This window comes from Phoenix dactylifera, unplaced genomic scaffold (assembly GCF_009389715.1).
Source record: "Phoenix dactylifera cultivar Barhee BC4 unplaced genomic scaffold, palm_55x_up_171113_PBpolish2nd_filt_p 000222F, whole genome shotgun sequence".
Taxonomy (NCBI): Eukaryota; Viridiplantae; Streptophyta; class Magnoliopsida; order Arecales; family Arecaceae; genus Phoenix; species Phoenix dactylifera.
The window spans coordinates 720,087-747,256 of NW_024067730.1; the positions used below are offsets into that span (position 1 = coordinate 720,087).

At 48.1% G+C, this 27,170-nt stretch overlaps 1 protein-coding gene across 1 annotated transcript; it reads left to right on the forward strand.

Annotated features, from left to right (window-relative positions):
* Positions 1–6,924: 6,924 nt before the first annotated feature.
* Positions 6,925–22,197, forward strand: LOC113461252 (putative disease resistance protein RGA3). The gene is made up of 4 exons (XM_039117442.1): positions 6,925–7,636; positions 13,632–16,884; positions 16,986–17,128; positions 21,713–22,197. Exons 1-3 carry the CDS (start codon positions 7,019–7,021, stop codon positions 17,078–17,080), a joined length of 3,966 nt encoding a protein of 1,321 aa, XP_038973370.1. The 5' UTR covers positions 6,925–7,018; the 3' UTR covers positions 17,081–17,128; positions 21,713–22,197.
* The last annotated feature ends 4,973 nt before the right edge of the window (positions 22,198–27,170 follow it).

Sequence of the window (27,170 nt, forward strand, 5' to 3'; positions counted from 1 at the left end):
GATAAATCTAAAAAAATGGTCACATTACTTACTTTTTGAGTGAAATAAAATTATAGGTCCAAATAATTTCGACAATCTCTCTTAGAACCTAAACTCCGGTGAGTGTTTAACTGAAATCTCGAATGAGCATCATGAGCCAAGATCGTTAGAAGTCAAGGGGAGAAAGAAAAGAAATCAATTGGGGTGGCGATCAATCAAACCTATCAACGGTGAGGCGACAAAAAGTGTGGGGGTCTTTAAATAACCGTTGGAGGCTAAATTTCATAGCTCTTGTAAGAAATTGGCATGGAGGATCAGTCCATCTACTCCAAATTGAATAGGACTCTATCTCCTACTCCAAGTCAAACAATACTCTATTTTTTTTTCCATCGTCTACTCTAAGTCGAATAAGGTTCTTATTAGTTAGGCTGGATATTATGCTATAATTTTGTAGCTAAGAGATTTTAATTAAACCCATAAGTTAGACTCATATTCTAATATGGATCCTAATATAATCAGGATGCATAACTAGTTGAATTAAAATGTAAATTCTAATAAGGTTGGGATAAAAAATGACTCTGAACATTCATGAGCTGGACACACTGTCTTTCTGCATTATCTATCCATATAGGATTTGATTATTCTAATTGCAAATTTCATTGTTTCTGTTGGTGGAAAAATGGACCACCCCACAAATACAATTATAGCACCCAAATCCGTCCGCTCTCGAGCTCATCCAAGTGATCAGGCTCTTCCGCTCTCGAGCTCATCCAAGTGATCGGGCTCTTCCGCTCTCGAGCTCATCCAAGTGATCGAGCTCTTCCGCTCTCGAGCTCATCAAGTGATCTTCTAAGTGATCGAGCTCATAGGCCGAGCCGAGCACAGCAGGCCGAGCACAGAAGGCTGCCGACCACAGAAGGCTGCCGACCACAGAAGGCCGAGCACAGAAGGCCGAGCACAGAAGGCCGAGACCAGAAGGCCGAGACCAGAGAGCCGAGACCAGAAGGCACAAGATCTCCGCAGGCATTCGGCACACCCTATCATTAATGCATGAGACCCCCTCAGGCCTCCGATGCACTCAGTCATTAAATGAACACGGCTCAAGATGATCTCCGGATCACTGAACCATCAAAGCGTACGGCTCTTTCTGACCACCGGTTCACTCAGCAATCAATGCACTTGTCATCTACGGACCCCAGGCCCACCACGGCCGGCGGTTCAACCACCCCAACGGGTCCGATCAATCGTGACAGCTCCCTGACAGTGACGGTAACCCATTAATTCGCCCAGTCACATCACAGATAATCCTGCCACTCTCCCTATAAAAGGGGAGCTTCTCCCTCTGAGATAGGAGAGGCTTCTTCCTCCCAAGGGAATTTTTCGGACTTTTCGACGACATTCGACGCCATTCGACACCATTCGACGACATTCGACGCCATTCGACGCCATTCGACGACATTCGACGACATTCGACGACATTCGACGACATTCGACGCCATTCGACGACATTCGACGCCATTCGACGCCATTCGACGCCATTCGACGACATTCGACGATACTTCGACGCCATTCGACGACACTTCGACGCCATTCGACGACATTTCGACGCCATTCGACGCCTTTCAACGCCATTCGACGCCTCCTACGGCAACACGCCCCGATCTAAGTGGGGGCACCCTGCTGAGTTGACCACAAGCCAAAGAAGGCCGCTGAGTCGACCTAAAGCACTATAACTGCATGAAAGGTACATCCTGCTTGGCACGCACATCTCCATATATATTTGGCTATATTACAGGATGATCGACGACTGGACTACTTCCTTCGTCCGAGCCAAAAGGCAGCTCGAACTCGGAAGTCGGGGGGTAGTGTTGGTGGAAAAATGGACCACCCCACAAATGCAATTATAGCACCCAAATCCGTCCGCTCTCGAGCTCATCCAAGTGATCGGGCTCTTCCGCTCTCGAGCTCATCAAGTGATCGAGCTCTTCCGCTCTCGAGCTCATCAAGTGATCGAGCTCTTCCGCTCTCGAGCTCATCCAAGTGATCGAGCTCTTCCGCTCTCGAGCTCATCAAGTGATCGGGCTCTTCTAAGTGATCGAGCTCATAGGCCGAGCCGAGCACAGCAGGCCGAGCACAGAAGGCTGCCGAGCACAGAAGGCTGCCGAGCACAGAAGGCTGCCGACCACAGAAGGCCGAGCACAGAAGGCCGAGCACAGAAGGCCGAGACCAGAAGGCCGAGACCAGAGAGCCGAGACCAGAGAGCCGAGACCAGAAGGCCGAGACCAGAGAGCGCCGACCAGAAAGGCAACCCCGCCGAGCCCATGCCTTGGCCAAATATCCAATCTCCGCCTAACCCTCCAAAGGATCTGACAACTAAATATATGACTCCACTTCAATCTGCCACCATCCCCAAGTCATTAAGGCACAAGATCTCCGCAGGCATTCGGCACACCCTATCATTAATGCATGAGACCCCCTCAGGCCTCCGATGCACTCAGTCATTAAATGAACACGGCTCAAGATGATCTCCGGATCACTGAACCATCAAAGCGTACGGCTCTTTCTGACCACCGGTTCACTCAGCAATCAATGCACTTGTCATCTACGGACCCCAGGCCCACCACGGCCGGCGGTTCAACCACCCCAACGGGTCCGATCAATCGTGACAGCTCCCTGACAGTGACGGTAACCCATTAATTCGCCCAGTCACATCACAGGTAATCCTGCCACTCTCCCTATAAAAGGGGAGCTTCTCCCTCTGAGATAGGAGAGGCTTCTTCCTCCCAGGGAGGCATCGGACTTGAAAATGCAGTCCCTCTCCTTCTCCAAAATTAAGCCCCCCTCTGACTTAAGCATCGGAGGGCCGGCGCCGGAAAAGCCCGGCCACCGGCTTCTTGCAGGCCCCCCACGGAGGACGCCGCCCGCCGACGGATCGCCGCCCGCCAGTGTTCGCCGGAGCTCCACCGGCTTCTTGCAGGCCTCCCCACGGAGGACGCCGCCCACCGACGGATCGCCGCCCGCCAGTGTTCGCCGAGGACGCCGCCCGCCGACGGATCGCCGCCCGCCAGTGTTCGCCGGAGCTTCTCCCTCTAAAAGGGAAGAGGCTTCTTCCTCCCAAGGGGATTTTTCGGACTTCACATACAGTCCCTCTCTCTTCTCCAAAATTAAGCCCCCCCTCTGACTTAGGCATCGGAGGGCCGGCGCCGGAAAGCCCGGCCACCGGCTTCTTGCAGGTTCCCCCGAAAGGAGCCGCACGCCGACGATCCACCGCCCACCGTTCTCGCTCACAGGCCCCCCCGGAGGATGCCGCCAGACGATGAACCGTCGTCCGCCGATTCTCCCACCGGAGCTCCTCCTCCTCGGTTCGCGGCCGCCCCGGGTCCAATTTCCAGCAACAGTTGCCGGCGCCGGAAAGCCCGGCCACCGGCTTCTTGCAGGTTCCCCCAGAAGGAGCCGCACGCCGACGATCCACCGCCCACCGTTCTCGCTCACAGCCCCCCCCGGAGGACGCCGCCAGACGACGAACCGCCATCCGCCGATTCTCCCACCGGAGCTCCTCCTCCTCGGTTCGCGGCCGCCCCCGGGTCCAATTTCCAGCAACAGGGGAGGCCTCTTCCTCCCAAGGGGATTTTCTACATACTCGCTTCCCTGCTCTCTCCACATATTTGCCCCCTCTGACTTAAGCATCGGAGGGCCGGCGCCGGGGAGCCCGGCCACCGGTTTTCTTGCAGGACTTACGCCCCCCAGGAGGACGCCACCCGCCGGCACGCCATCGACCACCGCTCCTACTGCGGACTTGCACCCCTCCAGGAGGACGCCACCAGCCGGCGCACGGTCATCCACTGTCCCTGCGGCGGAGCCCCTCCTTCCCCTGGCTTCGTGGCGGCCCCCGGGTCCAATTTCCAGCAACAGTTGGCGCTAGAGGAAGGGCCCGAGTTGTGGCCATGAAACTAAGGAGCAGAGGAGTCTCTGATACCTCCCGGCATCATGCTCTAATCAATGGAAAGGTCTGTGCCTTATAATGAGGAGGTGTAAACCTTTCCTCCAGAGGGCCCTTTTGTGGGATAAAACCGTGAGGGGTGGGAAGGGTGGTTCCACCCGGGGCGCCGCCGGAACAGCGCGGACCCTCGGGAGCGGTCAACGATCTCCGATCCCCAAAGCGGACAATACCTCTGGAAGGGACGCGAATGCTTTCCCTGCTCGGCTGGTGTGCGGGCTGGTGCCCGGGTCCAAATTCCAGCAACAGTTGGCGCTAGAGGAAGGGCCCGAGTTGTGGCCATGAAACTAAGGAGCAGAGGAGTCTCTGATACCTCCCGGCATCATGCTCCAAGCCCCGGGCGCTCAGTCCAGAATCCACCACCAAGACCTCCGGCAGATCAAGCTCCACAAGTCCAAACCGAGCACTTCGACGCGCTAGTGCAGCAAGTCCAAGCGCTAGCCATTGCAGCCCAAAGCCTGCAGCAAGTGGAGGCTCCTCCTGCGCCGCCTCCACGGGTTCATGTTAAGCAGAGGAAGAAACTTTCTCCCGAGCCATCTCGAATCAGGCATGGCTCCCGCTACAACGACGTACGTGGGGGCAACTAGTGAGAAGTAGTAGCCCAAGTCTCACATCAACGAGTTGGAGGAAAAGAGAAATAAAAGCTGAGGTCTGGAGAAGGAGAGTTATGTACTCCCTCCTCATGGGTGTAAGTCCTTACGACGGCGCTCGTGACGTTGCTCTCCTTCAGAGCGTCGCCACCACCGAAGCCCCGGCCGTGCACAGAGAGCCAAGCCGAGCTCAGAAGACTGAGCCGAGCTCATCATGCAAGCCGAGCTCATCCAGGCCAAGCTCATGCAGGCCGAGCCGAGCTCAGAAGGCCGAGCTCGTCATCCACATGCTGCAGCCACGACCTGCAGCAGTCTCATCCAGGCCGAGCTCATGCAGGCCAAGCTCAGAAGGCCGAGACCATAAGGCTGCTGAGCTCATAAGCGCGAGCTCAGAAGCCCGAGCGCAGAACACCTCCCAGAAAATCGAGCCAAAGAAGGCCGGTGCTGAGCCAAGTCCTGAGGGACTTTGGAGCTCAGGAGCCATCAAAATATCTCCAAAAGGTACAGGACGCCACTTTGGCTTCAAATAATTTCAATATTTTATCTATTTTCAGGATCTCCATCGACTAATCGAGCTCGGCTCGATCTCCATCGGCTATCGAGCTCGGCTCGATCTCCATCGGCTATCGAGCTCGGCTCGATCTCCATCGGCTATCGAGCTCGGCTCGATCTCCATCGGCTATCGAGCTCGGCTCGATCTCGGCTTGATCGTCAACAGACAAGGCCAAAGAAGGCCGCTGAGTCAACCTGGAGCACTTAACTCCAACTGCATGAGAGGTACACCCTACTTGGCACGTACATCTCTATACATATTTGGCTATATTACAGGATGATCGACGACTGGACTACTTCCTTCGTCCGAGCCAAAAAGCAGCTCGAACTCGGAAGTCGGGGGGTAGTGTTGGTGGAAAAATGGACCACCCCACAAATACAATTATAGCACCTAAATCCGTCCGCTCTCGAGCTCATCCAAGTGATCGGGCTCTTCCGCTCTCGAGCTCATCCAAGTGATCGAGCTCTTCCGCTCTCGAGCTCATCCAAGTGATCGGGCTCTTCTAAGTGATTGAGCTCATAGGCCGAGCCGAGCACAGCAGGCCGAGCACAGAAGGCTGCCGACCACAGAAGGCCGAGCACAGAAGGCCGAGACCAGAGAGCCGAGACCAGAAGGCACAAGATCTCCGCAGGCATTCGGCACACCCTATCATTAATGCATGAGACCCCCTCAGGCCTCCGATGCACTCAGTCATTAAATGAACACGGCTCAAGATGATCTCCGGATCACTGAACCATCAAAGCGTACGGCTCTTTCTGACCACCGGTTCACTCAGCAATCAATGCACTTGTCATCTACGGACCCCATGCCCACCACGGCCGGCGGTTCAACCATCCCAACGGGTCCGATCAATCGTGACAGCTCCCTGACAGTGACGGTAACCCATTAATTCGCCCAGTCACATCACAGGTAATCCTGCCACTCTCCCTATAAAAGGGGAGCTTCTCCCTCTGAGATAGAAGAGGCTTCTTCCTCCCAAGGGGATTTTTCGGACTTCACATACAGTCCCTCTCTCTTCTCCAAAATTAAGCCTCCCTCTGACTTAGGCATCGGAGGGCCGGCGCCGGAAAGCCCGGCCACTGGCTTCTTGCAGGTTCCTCCGGAAGGAGCCGCACGCCGACGATCCACCGCCCACCGTTCTCGCTCACAGGCCCCCCCCGGAGGACGCCGCCAGACGACGAACCGTCGTCCGCCGATTCTCCCACCGGAGCTCCTCCTCCTCGGTTCGCGGCCGCCCCCGGGTCCAATTTCCAGCAACAGTTGCCGGCGCCGGAAAGCCCGGCCACCGGCTTCTTGCAGGTTCCTCCGGAAGGAGCCGCACGCCGACGATCCACCGCCCACCGTTCTCGCTCACAGGCCCCTCCGGAGGACGCCGCCAGACGACGAACCGCCATCCGCCGATTCTCCCACCGGAGCTCCTCCTTCTCGATTCGCGGCCGCCCCCGGGTCCAATTTCCAGCAACAGTTTCGATCAATGCAAGCAAGGAACAATGAGTTAGCAGACAAAATGGGACTTCATGTGCTTCCCCTTCTATCTTTTTAATAAAAAATCTCATTTGAAAAAAAAAATGCAAAAGTAAAGGAATAGGGATATATTAAAATAAGAGAGATTATTCCGATAAGCATGTCCATACCGATTATTTTTATCGATGCGAATATTGTGACTGGGAGTCACGGACTCCATTTGCGGCGGTCGATGGCAGCGAGATTCTGTCCCTCGGCAATTGTACGCCACCTTTAACTTGTGTGTCCAATAAAATCACCTTTTGCGAGTCATTTTTCATCCGCTGCAAGCATCCATCCGATGGTTAATTTCGTCTGGGGACGTAGCAACTCGAGCCGAATCCGGCGACGGATGGAGTCCTGCGAGGATCTGGATGCCATTTACTTCAGAAACTAATGATCCAAGGACGAGAGTTACAGTGCCCAGCATGGGCCGCCGAAAGTTTCCAGTTAGCTTCCGCTTGTTTTGGAAGGAAGGAGAGGGGGAAACCCATGCGCCGAAAGTTTTCGCCAGCTTCCGCTTCCCTTGACTCATGTCTTGCTTTTTTTTTTTTTTTTTTTTATTCTTGCATCGTCCTTTGCTGTCCCCATCCGCTACTAGGAAATATTCTGAAACGACCGGAGAAGCCGCTTGACTCATGTCATGCTCTTTTATTCTTGCATCGTTCCCACATTTCTTTCTTCTACGAAGCTAGGATGGCCGCCGCTATACTCCTCCCTCCCCTTGTCCAGGTGGTGCTGGAGAAATCCGTTTCCGCGATCCAGCGTGGCTTGGGAAAAATTTGGGGCGTCGACAAGGAGCTGGCCAGGCTCCAGAGCGCGCTGTCCCTCATCCAAGCTACGCTCCAGGACGTGGAGGAGAATCAGGCTACAGACCGGGCGGTCCGGGCGTTGAATGACTGGATAGCCAAGCTCAAGGATGCCGCCTACGACGCCGACAACATCCTGGATGAGGTCAACTACGAGGCTCTGCGGCGGGAAGCGGAAGAACATGGCAGCAAAATGATAAAAAAGGTGACGTTGAAATCATTGACATTTATTAATTTATGATTAATTGTATCAACTTAAGGTAGCTTTATTAAATTTTATTTTAATTGATTTGTGATCGATTATATCACGTCTCGAGATCTCATAATAAACCGTATATATATTTAAGACTGCAGATTATGTCAAAATAATGATAAATTTTTAAAATTTATTTTTTAACCAATAATTCACGCAATCTTCCAAAGTTTCAGCTTGCTGGAGGTGCCACGTCGTGCTGCAGGCGGTTGGCTCGTCACGCGCGGCCCGGGGGGGGGGGGGGGGTTGGATTTTGTCACGTCCGACGGATGGGACAACAGTGGGTCGGCTCCCACCCACGAGAATCATGTAATTTGATTCGCACGCATGCAACTTATGCTGCAATTATGTGACCCTGCATCTAAATTAAGGCCAGCTTGCCGGAGTGTACTTTTTTTTTTTTTTTTTGGGCTGAAAACCAGAGTGCAATTTTGGCAGAAGAAAAATAAACAGTTACATCTTTCAATGGATGCAGCATTATCTGCTTACCGAGTTAGGTTCTTTAATGATGCGTGTAGATTTAAAAAATTCGGAACATACAAGACATCCTTGGATGCCGCACCATAATTTATTATATTACGTGTAATAAACGATTATTATTTATAGTAAATTAGTGCACATTGAACGGTTATTATTTATAGTAACATCTATTACATTATATCTAAAAATTAGTGCACATTGAACGGTTATTATTTATAGTAATATTTTAATATTTTATATACGGATCGGATCGAATATGGATTTAGTAAATTCAGAACCGATTCGAAAATAAAATGGGTTCAATTTTAAGATCCGACCCAGCCCTACAGGTTCTTCAAAACGAGTCGGATCGGATCTAAACGGATTAGGTCGGGTTACAGGTCAATCCGATCTATTTGCAGCCCAGAAAAAATAGAAAAAAATAAGATTATGAGCTATACTAGCCTAGTAAGCAACAAAATATTTTAGAATAGAGTCAAAGCATGCCAAATATTTAACCAAAATACAAACTAATAACTGAAAAATAAATCACAAATAATATAATTTTTTTCGAAACTTATTATCATTTTCACAAAAGTTTTTATACCAAAATCTCAGCATCAATAGGCTATGGCCACGTAACCCAGTAGCATGGATTGCACAAAGTGTCAAAAATCACTATTGTTAACCACCGGTGGCAACAGTATTCAAAAACCACTATTCTAACATCGGTAGCAACAGTGTCCAAAAATTACTATTTTAATCACTGGTGGCAACAGTATTCAAAAACCACTATTCTAATCATCGGTAGCAACGGTGTCCAAAAATCACCATTTTAATCACCGGTGGCAACGGGGTCCAAAAACCACTATTCTAATCATCGATGGCAATAGTGTCGAAACTAATTTCTCATAATACAAGTCGATAGGACCAATGAATAATTCCTATTGATGGGGCCATAACAGATTATAATTATGCCGAGAATACATACATATAAAAACAGATTTCATAAGTTGTCCAGTCATATTTTATAGATTTCATAGCATATAGCAAAATTTTTAAATGATATCTAATATGCTTGACCCATTTTACTAAGTACAAAATATATTTCAAAATTTAATCAACTAATAATTATTTTTTCAATAATTTGAAACATATACTTTAAAGCATTAAGTTACTTACCTTTTTTTGCTTTAAATTCCACTTTAGAGAAACAAATCAGATACACCTATTTAATGTCATTAAAATCATATTAATTTTAACATAATTTCAAAAGTCAAAATTAAATACTATGATCTCATGCCCCCAAATCAGTTCTATTCGAGCAAGGAGGATTCAACGGGTTAGAGGTAAAGATCGAGAGTGACCAAATCTAGCTGAGACTGAAGTAATGGCTAGTCAGCCACCTAGGTACTAGGGCAGTTCGGGGTTTTCAAATTGGGTTAACTTAAATCCGAGCTACAAGAAGGACAGGGCTTACACTAGGATCCTCGAGCTTGTCTAGAGGGAGAAAAAGGAGGAGAGATAGTCTCAACTCGGGTCTGAATTTGATCTGATCCAAATCTTGGGCTTGGTCCTAATTGTTCGGATCGACCATCAGAGGAAAGGTCTAGCTCTAGTCATAACGTGGGCTTGCTTAGGGAGAGAAAGAGATACACAATCTAAGGCTATTTAAGCTTTTGGGTTTTGATGCGGGGCAAAATGGATCGTCCAGCCCAAAACAAAAAGGCCGCCCAATTTTGGCCCAATAAATGCCAACACCGACCGGTTGGATCCTCGGTCCGACTCAGAATCATCATGGCCTCGGACTCTGCCAAAAGGTCCATCGACCTTCAATATTCGCCGACTCGCCCCGACCGGGCTCGGGGCGACCGCTTCAGTAGTACGCCCCGACTCTCGAGCTCGGGACGCTTCACCGAGTACACCTCGAAATTTAGAGAGCTGAGCTATCCTCGGCATCCGTCTAGTCGACCTCGCCAAACGCATGATGCAACCTCTCAACGAGTTCGAACTCGCCAACAGCCGCACCCATGTGTATGCCCACGCCCTCCTACGTGGCCATACATTACAACACCACCGCGCTACACTTCGAGAGCTGGCCCTCGACAGTCAAAGGACAGCACCATGACTACTCCGGCTATATCCTACTACGACTGTCAACACCTTACCGTTCTCGAGAACAGACAGCCCTATATGCCACTGGCCAATATTAGCTGCGCGCCATTTGACTCAGAGCCACCCCCTCTCATAATGAGGGCGGACAATGCCTCTGCCACCTGAGCCTCTCCACCGGAACTACAAATAGCCCGGTCAAGTAACTTCTAAGGGACTTTTGGCTGGACCAAACTTATCCCACTTTAACTTGATTGTCGGAGGGCCCACACCGAAAATACCAGTGAGGCTTTGTGCAGGTCCGCCGCCGCCGCCGCCGCCGCGCAGGAGGTGGCCCCGTCTTCTTCCTCCAAATAACCAGCAGCTCCTTTGACTCCCCCGGCGTGGTCACCTTCGGGCCAGATTCGAACCACAACAGGTTTGATCCACTTAGTTAAGTTCGATCAGAGGCTTGACCTATTTAGTCCGATTCGACTAAAATTGGAAAAGGGATATTTGGCCTAGGTCAACTTGGATCAATTAATGTATCCGGTACGCAATGAACGGACTCGGCCCACAATGGATCAATAGGGCCAAAAAGGCCCAAAAGAAATACAGCCAAAAATAGATGAGTAGGGCCCAAAATGAATGATCACGACCCAAAATGAACATGGCCCACAATGGACGAACAGGGCCCAAAATGAATACGGCCTATAACGGATGAATGGGCCCACAATGAATGAATGGGCCCACAAAGAATGAGTAGGCCCACAACGGATGAACAGGCCCACAATGAATGAATGGGCCCACAACGGATGAAGGGGCCCACAATGGATGAACGAGCCCACAATGGGTGAACGGGCCTATAATGGGTTAACAAACCCACAACGGATGAATGGGCCTACAATGGATGAATGGGCCCATGATGGTTGAACGACCCAAAATGGATGAACAGGCCCATAACGAATGAGCGGGCCCCCAATGGTTATGGCCCAATAGGGGCCAAAATGCTAAACTGACCCATTTTTGGCCCACAATGGGCACAACCCAACAAAGTTAACATGCCCAATAGGGACCAAAATGGGGACAGCCCAAAAGGGCCCAAAATGAATGAACTGGGCCCAAATTCAAACAAAACCCTAATGAATAATCACATCCCAAAATTGGGGTTCTTCATCCGGTTGAGAACACAAGAAGGAGGAGAAGATGAGAGGAAGGAGAGGAGAGGAGAGTTTCCAGCGGCGGCCAGCCTAGGGGCTGTCGGCCAGCCGTTGACGGCTATAGCAGCCGGTTGCTGCTGCGGCGGCTGGTGAGAAGAGGAAAAAATCGAGTCCTCCATTTGGATCCAGAATAGGAGAAATGAAAAGAAAACTTGATTCGACTATAGATCGAAGAGTAGAGGAAAGGGGGCTTACTAGCGATCGACGGAGGCGGCGGGTCTCAGCCATGGGTGGCCAACCGGCGACGTCTAGTGGCTGCTTCCATTGGCAAAGATAGATCTCAAATCAAGAGAAAAATAGGGGAATGGCTACAAAATGTCTTCGAGCGGCGCTCGGCCTTGGTGGCGCGTCGGTCACCGGAAGGAAAGGAGGAGAAGGAGGGAGAGGGAGGAGACGAAGGAGAAGCTTAAAGGTGGATCAGAGTGGATTGATCTCTGGAAGGAGGCGGTTTTTTTTATAAGTGGGTTTTGGCCTGCTCACCATCATGATTCTCACGGCAGTTGATTAGAATTAGCGGCCGTTCAAGTGGCTGTGGGGCTGCCGTGGAACGGCCGCGGTGCCCCACTTCCATCTCGCCCAAAGAAGCTGGAGAGGATCGTGATCCTCTGTTCTGGCTCCTTACAAGGGCCTTGGGCTGAAGTTGGCTGGGCTGCCGGCTCCAGCACGTTATCTTGTAGATTGTGCCAAACTTAGTTGGTCTTACCAAACTTCACCTTGATTGATTTGTGATTGATTGTGCCAAACTTAGCCAGCCTTACCAAACTTCGTCAGCCTCCTAGTCTATATAAAGGCTGCTCCTGTATATTGTAACAGACAAGCAGAAATACAATTCTCTTCTCTTATTCTTCTTTTCAACATGGTATCAGGCCCACCGAACACGTAACCTATTGCCATCCTCTTTTTCACCTTTTTTGTGGTCGTCGTCGCTCATAGATCCTCTGTTTCTTCTGCCTTATTTGGGAGGGATAGCCGAGGCTTCGGCCTCGGCGACTTTCAAAGCCCCTTCTTCTCATCGAGAACCTTGTAAAATCATAGCCTTCTTTCTTCCTTCTTTTTCTCTTGAATTATTTTTTGTTATTTTCTCATTATTTTTTTGTTTGACTTTCAATTAAAAAAAAATTGTTGGGCTACCGTGGATGCTTTCTTCATGTGAAGGGTTTTTTTTTTGGGGGCGTTGTCTTCTTCCCAAGCTGAAACCCTAGCAGCAGCGTACCACACTGTACCGTTAGAAGCTTAGTGGGTAAACTTGGCCGGCGCGGTCTCTCTCCAAACCCAGCAACAACGCGCCAAATCATACCGTCAGAAGCTTAGCGGATAAACTTGGCGGGCGCGGTCTCACTCAAAACTCCAGCAGCAGCGCGCCAAACCGTACCGTCAGAAGCTTGGCAGATAAACTTGGTAGGCACAGTATTGCACCAAACCTCAGCAGCAACACGTCAAACTGTACTGTCAGAAACTTGGCGGATAAACTTGGCAGGCGCAGTCTCGCTTCAAACCCCAGCAGCAACGCGTCAAACTATACTGTTACAAGCTTGGCAGGTAAACTTGGCAGATGTGGTCTCGCTCCAAACCCTAGCATCAGCGCACCACACCGTACCGTCAGAAACTTGGCTGGTAAACTTGGCAGGTGCGGTTTCGCTCTTGATCATGGATGCGTACATCTGCATAGCGCCGTCCCATTCCTCAATCTCTGGCTTTATTTGCTGCCCTCGGCTTTTTCATCATCCAGTACGAGTTCTCTTGCTCTTTTTCTATGGTGCTTTGTCTACGAGCATCGTTGAGCTTTGGTTGCCTTATCTCTGAGATCTGTCCTCACCGCGGACATCTTCACGAAAGCTCATTCTCCTGGCATCTTTCGAGATCTTGTTTCCAAACTCAAGTTCGTGTCCATTTTACCGCATTAAGTTTGAGGGGGGATGTTAAAATTATATGATTGATTAGTACCTTAATTAATTTGTGATTAATTGTGCCAAACTTGGTTGGCATTACTAAAGTTCACCTTGATTGATTTGTGATTGATTATGCCAAACTTAGTCGGCCTTACCAAACTTCACCTTGGTTGATTTGTGATTAATTGTGTCAAATTTAGTCGACCTTAACAAACTTTGTCAGCCTCTTGCTACTCCTCTACATTGTAATTCTCTTATTTTTCTCTTCTTCCACAAATATTTCAACAGGTACAGGGCTTCTTTTCCTTCCACAATTCTCTAATGTTTCGCTTTAGAATGGCCCAAAAGATAGCAGCAATCGTGGGAAGAATGGATGACATTGCCGCGGAACAATCCAAGTTCGTATGGAGAAACGGTCGTGGTGGTGGTGGTGACATTGTTACTCGGCTTGGAGAAACTGATAGACTGCAAACCCATTCCTTTATCAGCGAGTCAGAAGTCATTGCAAGGGAAGAAGACAAAATGAAGATTGTGGAGCTGCTCATCAGTCGAAGTGGAAGCCGGAGCGCTACAGTTGTTCCAATTTTCGGGATTGGGGGCCTTGGAAAGACGACGCTCGCACAGATGGTGTATAACGACGAGAGAGTGGTACAACATTTCCACAAGCAGATTTGGGTCTGTGTTTCGGATGATTTTGATGTCCGGAAGATTGTTAGGGCAATTATTGAATCGGCTACTAACAAAAAATGCAAGGTTTCAGATATGGATCCGTTGCAGAAGGAGCTTAGAGAAATCTTGAGAGCAAGAAGATTCCTTCTGGTGTTAGATGATGTATGGAATGAGAATGAAGAGAAATGGTGTGGGTTGAAAGATTTGCTAACCGTCGGCGCAGATGGCAGTTCAGTTATGGTGACTACCCGCAGTAAGATAGTTTCATCAATTGTGGGTACGGTCGAGGCTTATCAATTGGCTCCCTTGTCTGAGCAGGACTGCTGGATTTTGTTCAAGAAGCGAGCATTTGAGAGCACAGAAGAACCCCAGAAGTTGGCAACAATAGGCAAGCAGATTGTCAAGAAGTGTGGGGGCTTGCCCTTGGCAGCAAAAACACTAGGCAGCTTAATGCGCCTCAAGAGTGAGGAGTGGGAATGGAGGTCCGTGATGCAGAGTGAAATTTGGGAATTACGAGATGATAGGATCCTGCCCTCGTTGAAGCTAAGCTATAATCACTTGCCTTCCCATTTGAAACAGTGCTTTTCTTATTGCGCCATCTTTCCAAAGGATTATGAAATAGACAAAGATATGCTAATTCAATTATGGATGGCTAATGGTCTCATTCCAACCCAAGGAAACATGGAATTTGAGGAGAAGGGCCATGAAATTTTTACTGAGCTTGCATGGAGGTGTTTCTTCCAAGAAGTAAAGGAAATTAAAAGATGGTATGATAGTGATACAAAAACGACATGCAAGATGCATGACCTCATGCATGACCTTGCATCATCCATCATGGGAAATGAATGTCGTATTTTTGACAATCCTGAAAGCATTTCAAATAGAAATAGCAAAATTCGTCATTTGTCCATAAATTATTTTGCAGACCTATCAAACATAGACACCTCATCCTCTGCTAAGACCTTGCGGACGCTATTGTTATTGGGTCATGGTGCACTTGTCAATCCTCATTCCCGGGCCACCTTGTCAAAAAACATGTATTTGCGAGTGCTAGACTTGAGTTACACTAGCATATCAGATTGTCATATATCTATGGAGCGTTTCAAACTATTACGGTACCTGGATATCTCTTTCAGTGATATTGAAACCTTACCTGAAAACATATGTAGCCTCATTTGTTTGCAAACTTTGAAGCTCATCCACTGTGAAGGTCTTCTCCAGCTCCCAAGAGGAATGAGAAACATGACCAATCTAAGGCATCTGTACCTTGATGGTTGTTATAGTTTAAGGTGTATGCCCAAAGGGATGGGGCATTTGAAACATTTACGGACACTCACAAGGTATATACTTGGCAATGAGTCTGGAAGTGGCGGCATAGGAGAGCTGAAGAATTTAAACCTCCAGGGAATGTTAGAGTTGTGTAACCTTGAGAATGTAAATAGTGAAGAAGATGCTCGCGATGTCAATTTAGGTTCCAAACACTATCTTCGAGTGCTGAAGTTAGACTGGGGGATGTCAGCTGATCGACAGGAGGAAGGACATGTGGAGAATGTGCTTGAAGCCCTTCAACCTCCTCACAGCTTAAAAAAGTTCACACTGCAGAATTACAGAGGCGCCCAGTTTCCAGCTTGGTTGAGGCAAGATCCAATGCTCCTTAATAGTCTAGTTGAAATCATTATGACAGGTTGCAACAGATGTGAGCATCTTCCACAGCTTGGACAACTTCCTTTCCTGGAAATTCTAGAGATAGGAAATATGAATTCCGTGAGGTACATGGGTGGCACCAGTTTCTATGGCAGTGCAGGCACAGACCAAAACAGTACACCGTTCCCTTCACTGAGGAAAATCAGGTTGCATAATATGGATAATTTGGAAGAATGGGAGGGCATAAGAGGGAGGCCATCATTTCCTCAGCTTGCTAGCTTGAAAATCAGCAGCTGCTCTAGACTAAGGAACATTCCACTGTTTCCTACAACTCGAAATCTTGAGATAGAATATTGCTCAGCCCTGCTTCCTGCCGAAGGGTTCTTCGGATGTATGAATACTCTAGAAAGATTAGAAATGCGGGAGTGTCATGAACTGACACTGCTGCTAGAGCAGGAGGAGGTTGACTCCAGGGCATCCCTTCAAGAATTGACTATTAGAGGTTGCCAGAAGCCTATGTTTTCATCATCATCGCTGGGGCTGTGGAAGAAAATGAACTCTCTCCAGTCTCTGTCAGTAGAATGTTGTGATGGCCTAAATTTCTTGCCGGTTGAGGTTCTCCAAGGTTTGAGCTCCCTCAAATGTCTACGAATTTGTTATTGTCGCAACCTAATTGGCTCGTCATCATCAGAATTCGATGGTGGGTTGCAATTGCAGCACCTCACTTCCCTTGAAAAGCTTGCCATTACAGGATGTGAGCAGTTAGCCAACCTTCCACAGGACTCACTAAAGCACCTCAGCACTTTGAAAGTAATTGAACTAGGTGGCTTCCAAGATATGACAATATTACCTGATTTCCCACAATCGCTTCTGCAAGCAATCATTTCCAAATGCCCTAACGTCTGCTCCTTGCCGGCAGGGCTGGGATGCTGCACTGCTCTAGTATGCCTTAGAATTCAAGACTTACCGAACCTCAGCTCATTGCCCGAGGGGAGGCAAGGCCTTAATGCACTTGAGGAATTGACTATTACCGACTGCCCTAAGCTGATCTCATTGCCAAACAGTTTGCTACCGTGCCCTCGTAACCTTAAGTGCCTGTGGGTTAAGAATTGTCCAGAATTGGAGACACAATGCATGAGGGGAGGAGAGTATTGGGGCTTTGTTTCAGATATCCCAGTCAGATCAATGATGGCAGCGGTGGAGCATGACAACAGGAGCAGCAGCAGAGGTTGGTCACTCCTCACTCTGATGAGTAAATTTTTTGCCTACTATGGTTATGAATGTAACAGAAGTAAAATTAAACGAACTTCATTCATTTGGACTGTCCAGGTCAGCGATCACGATTATCGATGATTGGGCTGCAGTGCTGCTTTGTGGAAAGCAAAGAAGGATCTACCATCCGATCTCGACTTCAACGACATTGACAGCTTTGAGGATACCAATCCTGCCTAAGCACCCATGATAAATTTCAGGTTGTTCTTAATCTGTTGTGGTGCCCTTCATCTGATGTGTTCCAACTGTTTACAATACTTTGTACAACCATGCTGCAATTCTTCTCAACGTTTTCTCTTTCCTGTTCTTTCTGTGCTGCCACTAAGTATTTTTAGTTTAATTACAAGGCTCATCCTTTGCAACCATTAAACTTATTCACCTCTGCAACTTTTAGAGACACTTCTCTCGTTCCCTTTTCTGTAGTTCAGTTTAAGTAAATGTCAGGAAAACCATCAGCAGCTTTCTATAATTTATTGCATGACTGATGATTAGGGTGCTAGATGGCACTCAGTAACCTGACAATTTGTCCTATTATTTGCTAATGATTGGGTAGGCAATGAGTTGTGGACTTAATTTTCAGTGGATCTGGGCTGCAGTTAGAATTTTATATTCCCTCTAGGTTTGGGTTTGGATCATGTCAAATTGAACAATCTGCAATGAATATTATATTTGTCATTAGGGGACTCTGTGGCAACCAATGGGTGTGATTGGGAATGGGTAAGGTCAAGAAAAACTTGCATGCGAGTTATAGTTTGGTCTATTTGAGATGAATTCTAATGATGATTATAATTGTTGGGAGGCTTTACAGCAAACCTGTCTTATTGTTTTATAGCACTTGAAGAGGAGAGGGTTAGGCTGTAATTTGTCAAGTAAAAAAAAAAAGGGTCAGTACTATTGTTCGTTTAGCAGGAAATAATTAATACTATGGCTATAAGGATTTTTTAAGAACAATATGCAAGTTAAGAGTGTAAAAGCTTTCACTTGATGGGAATATGGATTAGATGGATTAATAAGCTGACTGAGCTTAATGATTGCGTATAATATGACAATGTCCTGATTTTTTTCTATTTTTAATTTTTTTCCTTTTTTCCCTTCATCATACCAAGGGGTTGTGGGATGATTTTAGATATAGCTCAGTCCTTACTTGGGTTCATATGGTTATGCATTCTTTGTACTTTACATCCATAAAAAATTGTTTTATTGTCTATTCACACCCTTAAAGAGGGTTAGGGTGCTTCTAAACTTCATAATGGATTTGCATAAAAACCAATTACTAGTTCATGTTGCAATGCATATCTGGGTCCTACATTTGTAATTGATTTTTGGAACCTAATTTTTTGGTATATTACTTTACTCTGAAAACTGCTTGAATTGTTTGATTGAGGATCCACAAGCATAAAGGAACTTTGCAGCATATCTCAATTTTACTTCTTAATAGCTTTTTTTTCTTTAAATAACTGTTCTTTTAACCTCCCTATGTCTCTTGCATCTCTGAATCTGATATCTGCTCTGTTCTCCACTTCAAGATTCTGAGATATAGTAGAAATAAAGTATGAACTTTCAGGTTAACTAAAAGTATAAAATAATTGATAAACTGCTTAAGATGGTGTAAGTCTAGTCCAATAAAGATCAGTCGAGGCCTTGATGCGAATAGGGGTTCTATTTGCAAATTGCAATACAGGGTTCTGAAAGATGTCGGGAAAGTTCATCAATATTAGATGGGAAGTTACACCAAGGATTTGAGAAGCATAGAATGTCTGGAAACGCAGACCTTGATTGGACTAAATGGGGAAGATGGATTCATAAAGACATTGGATGGCTTTGGTTATTTCTTGTTGACCCATTGTTATAGTTATGGCAATTGAAGCATGAATAGTTAATGCTTCCTTTTGTCTTAAAAAATTTGAAATTATGAGTATTCAGGACAATGTCACATATCTGACATTGTTATCCACTATTGCACCTCATCTGTCTCATGCATACATCCGCCTATTCTTGTAGGTGTGAGCTTAATTTTGTTTTTTCATTTGCTAACTACTGATATCTGTTCATATTATTTTAATTTCAAATTTCCAGTATGAACTTGCATGATGCCCTGCACTAGCTCTTTTTATGAAAGTTTTTAATTACTGATTCTTTTATTGCTTTATCTACTGTCTACGTTCTTCTCAGCTACAATGTGAATGGTATCCCTTCTTTTGTTTTACTCTCCTTCATAGCACGTACTCTCACACGGTGCCTCCTTTCTTTTTGCTTCAAGGGTCATATTTCCCTCGGCACTGGATTGACTTGTTTAAATGAGAAGAAATAACTAATATATTGTACCAGTATTTTCTTCTCATTTATTGTATTGTTTTCGCAAGATAACGCAGCCCAAGGCCCTTGTGAAGAGCCAGAACAGAGGATAGTGATCGCGATCCTCTCCACCTTCTTTAGGTGAGATGGGAGCGGGGGCGCCGCGGCCGTTCCGCGACAGGCCCACGGCCACCCCGTGGCCGCTTGAATGGCCACAAATTCTGATCAGCTGTCATGAGAATCGCGGCAGTTAACGGGCCAAAACCCACCTATAAAAACTCCTCCTTCCAAAGATCAATCCACTCTGATCCACCTTTGAGCCTCCCCTCCATCTCCTCCCTCTCCCTCCTTCTCCTCCTTTCCTTCTGGTGGCCGGTGCGCCACCCCGGCCGAACGCCACCCGAAGACATTTTGTAGTCATTCCCTTGTTTTTTTCCTTGATTTGAGATCTATCTTTGCCGATGGTAGCAGCCACTGGACGCCACCCGTTGCCACCCATGGCTATGATCCACCGCCTCCGTCGCTCGCTGGTAAGCTTTCTCCCCTCTATTTTTCCATTTCAAGTCAAACCGAAGCCACTTTGGCATCTCTGTTCGGGCTAAATTGAGGACACACACTTGGTCTCTACCTTCTTGCTGGCCGCGCAACGGGTGGCTGGAGCTCCTCCCTCTTCCCCCTTCTTTCTCTTCCTTCACCCTGTTTTTCTCCTTCTTCTTTCTTTAGTTTCTTTCCATTTTCTCTTGTTACTATATATATATATATATATATATATATATATATATATATATATATATATATATATATATATATATATATATATATATATATATATATATATATATATATATATATAATGATTGATGATGAAGAACACCATTTTGGGTCGTGATTGGGCCATGGTCATTCGTTTGGGCCCTGTTCGAATTTGGGCCTAATGCATTTATTTTGGGCCCTGTTGGTCATGCCCATTTTGGGCTCTGTTCACTTATTTGGGCCGTGCCAATGTGGCCAAGCTTGGGCCTTGTTCATCATGTTGGGTCATGCTCATTGTAGACCATATACTTTTTGGGCCATGTTGGGCCCTATTCACTCTGCTGGGTCGTGTCCATTGTGGGCCGTATATCTTTTGAGCCCTGTTTACCTATTGTGGGCCACGATCATTCATTTTGGGCCCTGCTTATCTATTGTAAGCTATATTTCTTTTGGGCCTTGTTGGGCCCAGTTCATCCATTGTGGGCCGAGTCTGTTCATTTTGGACCAGATACATTGATTGATTTAGGTCAACCCAGGCCAAATATCTCTTTTTGATTTTGGTCAAATTGGACTGAATAGGCCAAGCCTCTGATTGAACATAACTAAGTGGATCAAGCCCAAAAGCTCAACTAGCCTTGAATCGTGTATCTTTTTCTCTCTCTAAGCAAGCCCACATTTTGACTAGATCTGGACCTTTCTTATAATTGTCGACCCGAGCCACTCAGACCGAGCCCAAGATCAAGATCAAACCAAATCCAGACCTGAGCTGAGATTTTCTCTTCTCTTTTTCTCACTTTAGAAATGCTCGGAGATCCTAGTGTAAGCCTTATTCTTCTTGTTGCTCAGATCAATGTTTAACTAGTTTAGAGACCATGAATCGCCTCGGTACCTAGGTGGTAGATCAACTATGACTTCAACCCCAACTAGATTTGACCACTTTCGATCTTCACCTCTGACATGTTGAATCCTCCTTGTTTGGATCGAACTGATATGGGGGCATGAGACCATAGTATTTTATTTTCATTTCTGAAATTATATTAAAATTAATAACATTTTAATGATATTAAATAGGTGTATGTAACACGTTTGTTTAAAGTGGGATTTAAAGCAAGAAGAGATAAGTAACTTAATGCTTCAAAGTGTATTTTCCAAATTACTAGCAAAATAATTATTAGTTGATTAAATTTTGAAATATATTTTGTATTTAGTAAAATAGGTCAAGCATGTTAGATATCATTTGAAAATTTTGCTATATGCTATGAAATCTGTAAAATATGACTGGGCAACTTATGCAATTTATTTTTATATGTACGTATTCTCAGCATGGTTAGGATATGTTCTGGCCCTGCCAATTGAAATTATTTGTTGGCCCTGTCGACTTGTATCTATGAGAAACTAGTTTCGACACTGCCCCACTAGTGATTAGAATAGTGGTTTTTGGACACCGTTGCCATCAGTTATTAGAATTGTAGTTTTTGGATACCGTTGCCACTTGTGGTTAATAATAATAGTTTTTGGTATTTTGTGCGATCCATGCCATTAGGTTACGTAGTCATAGCCTATTGATGTTGGAATTCTAATATCAGAGTTTTTGTAAAAATGTCATTTGTGATTTATTTTTCAGTCGATAATTTTATATTTTAATTAAATATTTGGCATGTTTGGCCCCACATTTGGGGTATTGTGTTGCTTACTGGGCTAGTGTAACTCATCATCCTATTTTTTCTATTTTTCAGATTCAGACACGTGATCACACGGGACTTGGAAAGTGCGCTAGATTCTTGAAGATTTCTTTCAGTTATTGGCATTTTAGATAGACTAGTTAGAGAAATTGATTTATGTTGTCATATGTTATTTTGAAACTTTGGAAGATTGCTTTGAGTAAATTATTAATAAAAAAAATCAGAAATTTGTCATTGCTTTGATATAATGCAGAGCCTTGCATGCCTGTACGGTCTGTCGTGCAGGTGTGCGGCATCTGTCGCACTCTGGGCCCAAGGCGTGACAGTTTCCATATGTATGGCTTCAATTATTCATCTAAGAGACCCCCCAGATTGATGCTGCTACTATAATTATTATGCCATTATACACCATATTCTTCTCACCTCAGATAATTTCCTTAAGCTATTTCTAGGATTTTGAAATTGTTATTTCTCTACTTTTGGATTGGATGTTATATCTCTTTTCCATTGCATTATAAAATTCTTATTTTTGTTCTCCAGTGCAGTATCTATATGTAGAATATTGCTTGTAACGTTTTTCTGTCACAAATTTTGTAAAGGTTGCAATGATATTTAGGCTTTACCCTTCCATCAGCAGAATTTGGTGTATAAGTTGCCTATCTTGATGATTCAGGATACAGTTTGCACCAAGATGGTGCGTGTTCGGTTGATGACAAGCTGATAACACATATCTTTTATAGGGAAGCAGTTATTTAATTCTTCACTCCATAGTGCTGTCACTACAGCAAAATTAGTTTTCGCCGACGTTTTTTTGCCGACGCTTGTATGTAGCGCCTAAAAAGCCCGACGCCTTTAAAAGGCGTCGGCATAATATGACGCTAATTAGCATCGTCGTATTATACAACCTACGACGACGCGTATTCGTATCATCGAAAACCTAATTCTAAACAAAACCCAGCGGCCGCCCCCTTCTCCCCCATCTTCGATCGATATCAAGCCCTAGCCGACCCTAGCTCCTCCCTCCTCTGCCTCCACGCTCTCCAAAACCTAGGGTTTCTAGGGTTTCCGGAGCGCCGACCCTTGTCCCCTCCTCCTCCCTCCTCTTCGGTGGCAACAGTCCAGTATGCGGCGTCCTCCGCACACCGGCTCCCCACCCTCTCCTCCAACCGCTTCTCCCGACGAATCTCCAGCCGAATGTATGGAAGATATTTTTCTTATTCCGTTCTAATTTCGCAGTTTTGATCTCGTGATAGCGTTATAATCTCTAAATGTTTTGATTAACTTGGTGAAATATAATGTTGGTAAAATGAAGAATAAAGAAAACGAGCAATAATCAGCATTTATGACTTTTGTATTCAGTTTTGGTCTACATGCCTATGTTTTTCTAACTCTCATGTCAAAAATCGCGAAACCTTATCTCATTTCCTTTTGTATTCTCTTTTTTTTTTTTCCCCTTTGTACTTCATCCATCTGTTGTTATAATAACATGGTAGCAGAGCAATGGTACTTCTAGATTTGCGCTTTCCAGAGACTTGGGCTTCTTCTGTTCATTACTATCTCCGGTACAATGGATTGCCTCTTGCTCTGACTCCTCTTACAGATATGTAAGTGTTGGGGGAAATAAAGTTTCCCCCAAATGACATAAATACCCCTAAGAAGCCGTACAACCTCCGATCCCGGACAGCCGAAGTCAGCGTCCGACCTCGGAACGCTCGGCCACAAGATGACCGACCCCGAAACCTCCGACCTAAGAGAAACCCCGATGTCCGAGGACCGTACTCTAACACCCTTCCGGCATTTATTGCGCATGGCCGCTGTAATCTCCGGCTTACTCCATAATAAATGCGAATCTCCGGCTTACTCCACCAATAATGTGGATCTCCGGCTTACCCCATAATAAATGCGGATCTCCGGCTTACTCCACAATAAATGCGCATGGCTCCTGACATCTACGGATCCCCGGCTCTCCACGGCAAATCGACCCAGCAGGGTCTAGTCGACTATGATAAGTCTCTGATCTCGGCCATACCGCCGACATCAGTGCAATGACTCGCCTGACCGAGCGCCGACCTGAACAACATGCCAAGCCGTACTACGGCCTCGCCCTGTTACATCACAGGTAAACCGACCCCCGCATATAAAAGGGAGCCTTGGCCTCCCAAGAGGGGATCGGAACATTCATACACCCAAAAATCACTGTTTATCTCCTTCTCCCCACTATTTGCCCCCTCCCTGACTAGAGCGTCGGAGGGCCGGCGCCGGAGAACCCGGCCACCGGTTCGTGTGCAGGCACCCGGACGGAGGACGCCGCCAGCCAACGGATCGCCGCCCCGCTGCGAGGACCTGCTGTTCCTTCTCTCCGACAGCCCCGGACGGAGGACGCCGCCCGCCGACAGACCGCCGCCCCGCCGTGAGAACGAACAGTCGTTTCCTCTCCTCGACCGAAGATTGCCCCCGGGTCCAATTTCCAGCAACAGTTGGCGCTAGAGGAAGGGCCCGAGTAGCAGTCATGAAGTTGAGAAGTAAGGGAACCTCTAACGTCTCCCGGCGTCCCCCGCAAAGTCCTGGACACTCCGTCCAGAATTCTCCAACTCCGGCTGACCCAGCTCCTCAGGTCCAGCCGGAACAGTTCAATGCCCTGGCACAGCAAGTCCAGGCCCTGGCTGCCGCCGTTCAGGGCCTGCGGCGCGTGGAGGCTTTACCGGCACTTCCCCCGCAGGCCCAAGCCCCGCCGGAGTGTCTCCCCAACGGCCCGGTTCTCCCCAGCCAAAATTTGCATGGCTCCTCCAGAGCCAACGATGGAGAACGAGCTTCTCCCTGGAGAGAGTTACCGGGAGAAGGTTTTGACCGGAGACCCCAACTTTCTGAGGCGGAGTCAGCCCCGGATCACCGTGAGCTGGCGCAAACCACAGCGACAATCCCACGGGTGGGGGAGCTCGACCGAAAAGTCGAGCATCTGGAGCGCCAGATTGCGGCACTCCACAGCAAGAAGGCAAGACAGGAAGGGGACTTTGAGTTCACTACCAAGTCCCCCTTCTCCCGCCAGATCGAGGACGAGCCAGTTCCCGCGAGGTTCAAAATGCCTCAGGTGGAGCCCTACAGCGGAATCACCGACCCCCTCGACCACTTGGAGAGTTATCGGGCCCTCATGGCCCTACAAGGGTCCTCGGAGGCCATACTCTGCAAGGCCTTCCCAGCAACCCTCCGAGGGACCGCTCGGCTTTGGTTCTCTGGTCTGAAGCCGAACACGGTGTCCTCTTTTGAGCAGCTCGGCAGGCAGTTTGCCACCAACTTTGCTGCCAGCCGGCGCCAGCGACGAACATCAGACTCCCTCCTGGACATCAAGCAGAAGGAGGGGGAGTCCCTCAAAGAGTACCTGGATCGCTTTACCGCCGCCACATGGGAGGTTCGCAAGCTAGACCAATCGATAGCCATGTCGGCTCTGAAGACTGGGGTCCGCTCCTATCGATTCCTCTTCTCCATCGAGAAGAGCTTCACGGCCGACTTCACCGGAATGCTTGCCCGAGCCCGGAAGTACGCCAAGGCCGAGGAGGCAGTCGCCTCCAGACGGGGGGCAATCGAGCCCACCTCGAAGAAGCGGAAGAAGCGCCGCGAGGAGCGCGGTCGACAAAGAAGCCGATCTCCCCGCCGAGAGAAGAATCTCCCCAGACTGAGGAGCCCGCCCCGTCAACAGGGGCGACCTCAGCAGAGGACACCTCCTCACCCGAGGTCTCCACCACGGCCCCGGACGTACCAGGCGAGGTATGAGAACTATACACCCGTCAATGCTCCTCGGGCCGAGATCCTGATGGAAATTGAGGGTCGGGACTTCTTCCGACCCCCGCCTCCTATGCGAGACACGGGATTTCCCCGAAATCCCAGGAAGTACTGCTGCTTCCACCGAGATCGCGGGCACGACACGGAGGACTGCTTCCAACTCCGGGACGAGATAGAAGCGCTCATCAGACGGAAAGTACTCAACCGGTTCGTGAGGAACCGACATGAGGAAAGGAGGCCGGCGGAGAATGACGCACCAACCGAAAATCCTGGCGGCAACAGGCCTATCGCCGGCACCATCAACATGATTGGGCGGACCTCGACAGGAACAGCCGCCCAGGGAGCACCCCCGAAGCGCCCACGCACTGATGAAGTCATCTCGTTCTCGGACGAGGACTTAGAAGGGGTTGAGACCCCTCACGATGACGCTGTGGTCATCTCAATGATTGTAAATAGGTTTGATGTAAAGCGTGTCCTAGTTGACAATGGAAGCTCAGCCAACATTTTGTACTACCATGCCTACCAAAAAATGGGGTTGACAGAAGGACACCTCCGGAGAATCAATGTCCCGCTGGTCGGGTTTATCGGAGATGCGGTCCCGGTTGAAGGTGAGGCTAGCTTCCTTGTCACAGTTGGCCTCGCCCCCCGGGAGAGCACTGTGAGGACGGACTTCCTGGTGGTCCGTCTGCCCTCGGTCTACAACGCCATCCTTGGGCGCCCAGGGTTAAACGCCCTTCGAGCCGTGGTTTCAACCCGCCATTTGCTCATGCGGTTCCCCACCGGCCAAGAAGTGGGCGGGGTCCGCGGAGACCAACTGGTCGCCAAGCAATGTTACATGGCGGCCCACACAGTAAAGTAACCAGCCGAGGCACCAGACCGCCCGATGGGCCCTTCACTGCCCATAGAAACCCTCGATGCGAGGGACACCCTCTGGAAGAAGCAAGTAGAGCCCGGTGAGCTCCTTATTCAAATCCCACTACAAGAAAATTTTCCCGAGCTAACCGTGCAGGTTGGCTCCGGCCTCGGCGCCCATGAGAGGAATCGCCTCGTCAGCTTCCTGCGGGACAACGCTGACGTCTTCGCCTGGTCACCCGCGGACGTGCCAGGAGTTGACCCCGAGGTCATGGTCCACCGACTCCAGGTGAGGCCAACCAGCAGGCCTGTAAAGCAGAAGAAAAGAGGCTCCGCCCCTGAGCGACAACGAGCTGCGGCCGAGGAGGTAGACAAACTCCTCAGAGCCGGCTTCATCCGGGAGGTCTCCTACCCGGATTGGCTCGCCAATGTAGTCCTCGTAAAGAAGGCCAACGGAAAATGGCGTATGTGCGTGGACTACACCGACCTGAACAAGGCCTGCCCAAAAGACAGCTTCCCTCTCCCGAGCATCGACCAGCTCGTCGACTCCACTTCAGGACACCAACTGCTAACTTTTATGGACGCCTTTTCAGGATATAACCAAATCCGAATGGCGCCAGAAGACGAGGAGAAGACGGCCTTCATCACCGACAAGGGCACCTACTGCTACAAGGTGATGCCCTTTGGCCTGAAAAACGGTGGGGCCACCTATCAGAGACTGGTCAGCCAAATCTTTAAAGACCAGATCGGCCGGAACATGGAAGTCTATGTGGACGACATGCTGGTAAAGAGCCAAGCGGCGGAACACCACATAGCCGATCTCGGCGAGACATTCGCCAAGCTCAGAAAATACCAAATGAAACTCAATCCGGCGAAGTGCGCG

What these genes read in the sequence shown, in the direction of transcription:
- LOC113461252 (XM_039117442.1), top strand. Translation starts at nt 7,019, where the DNA reads ATGATCCAAGGACGAGAGTTACAGTGCCCAGCATGGGCCGCCGAAAGT. An exon ending in GCAGCAAAATGATAAAAAAG is followed by an intron (nt 7,637 to 13,631) that starts GTGACGTTGAAA and finishes ATATTTCAACAG; the next exon opens with GTACAGGGCTTCTTTTCCTT. An exon ending in CAACAGGAGCAGCAGCAGAG is followed by an intron (nt 16,885 to 16,985) that starts GTTGGTCACTCC and finishes TGGACTGTCCAG; the next exon opens with GTCAGCGATCACGATTATCG.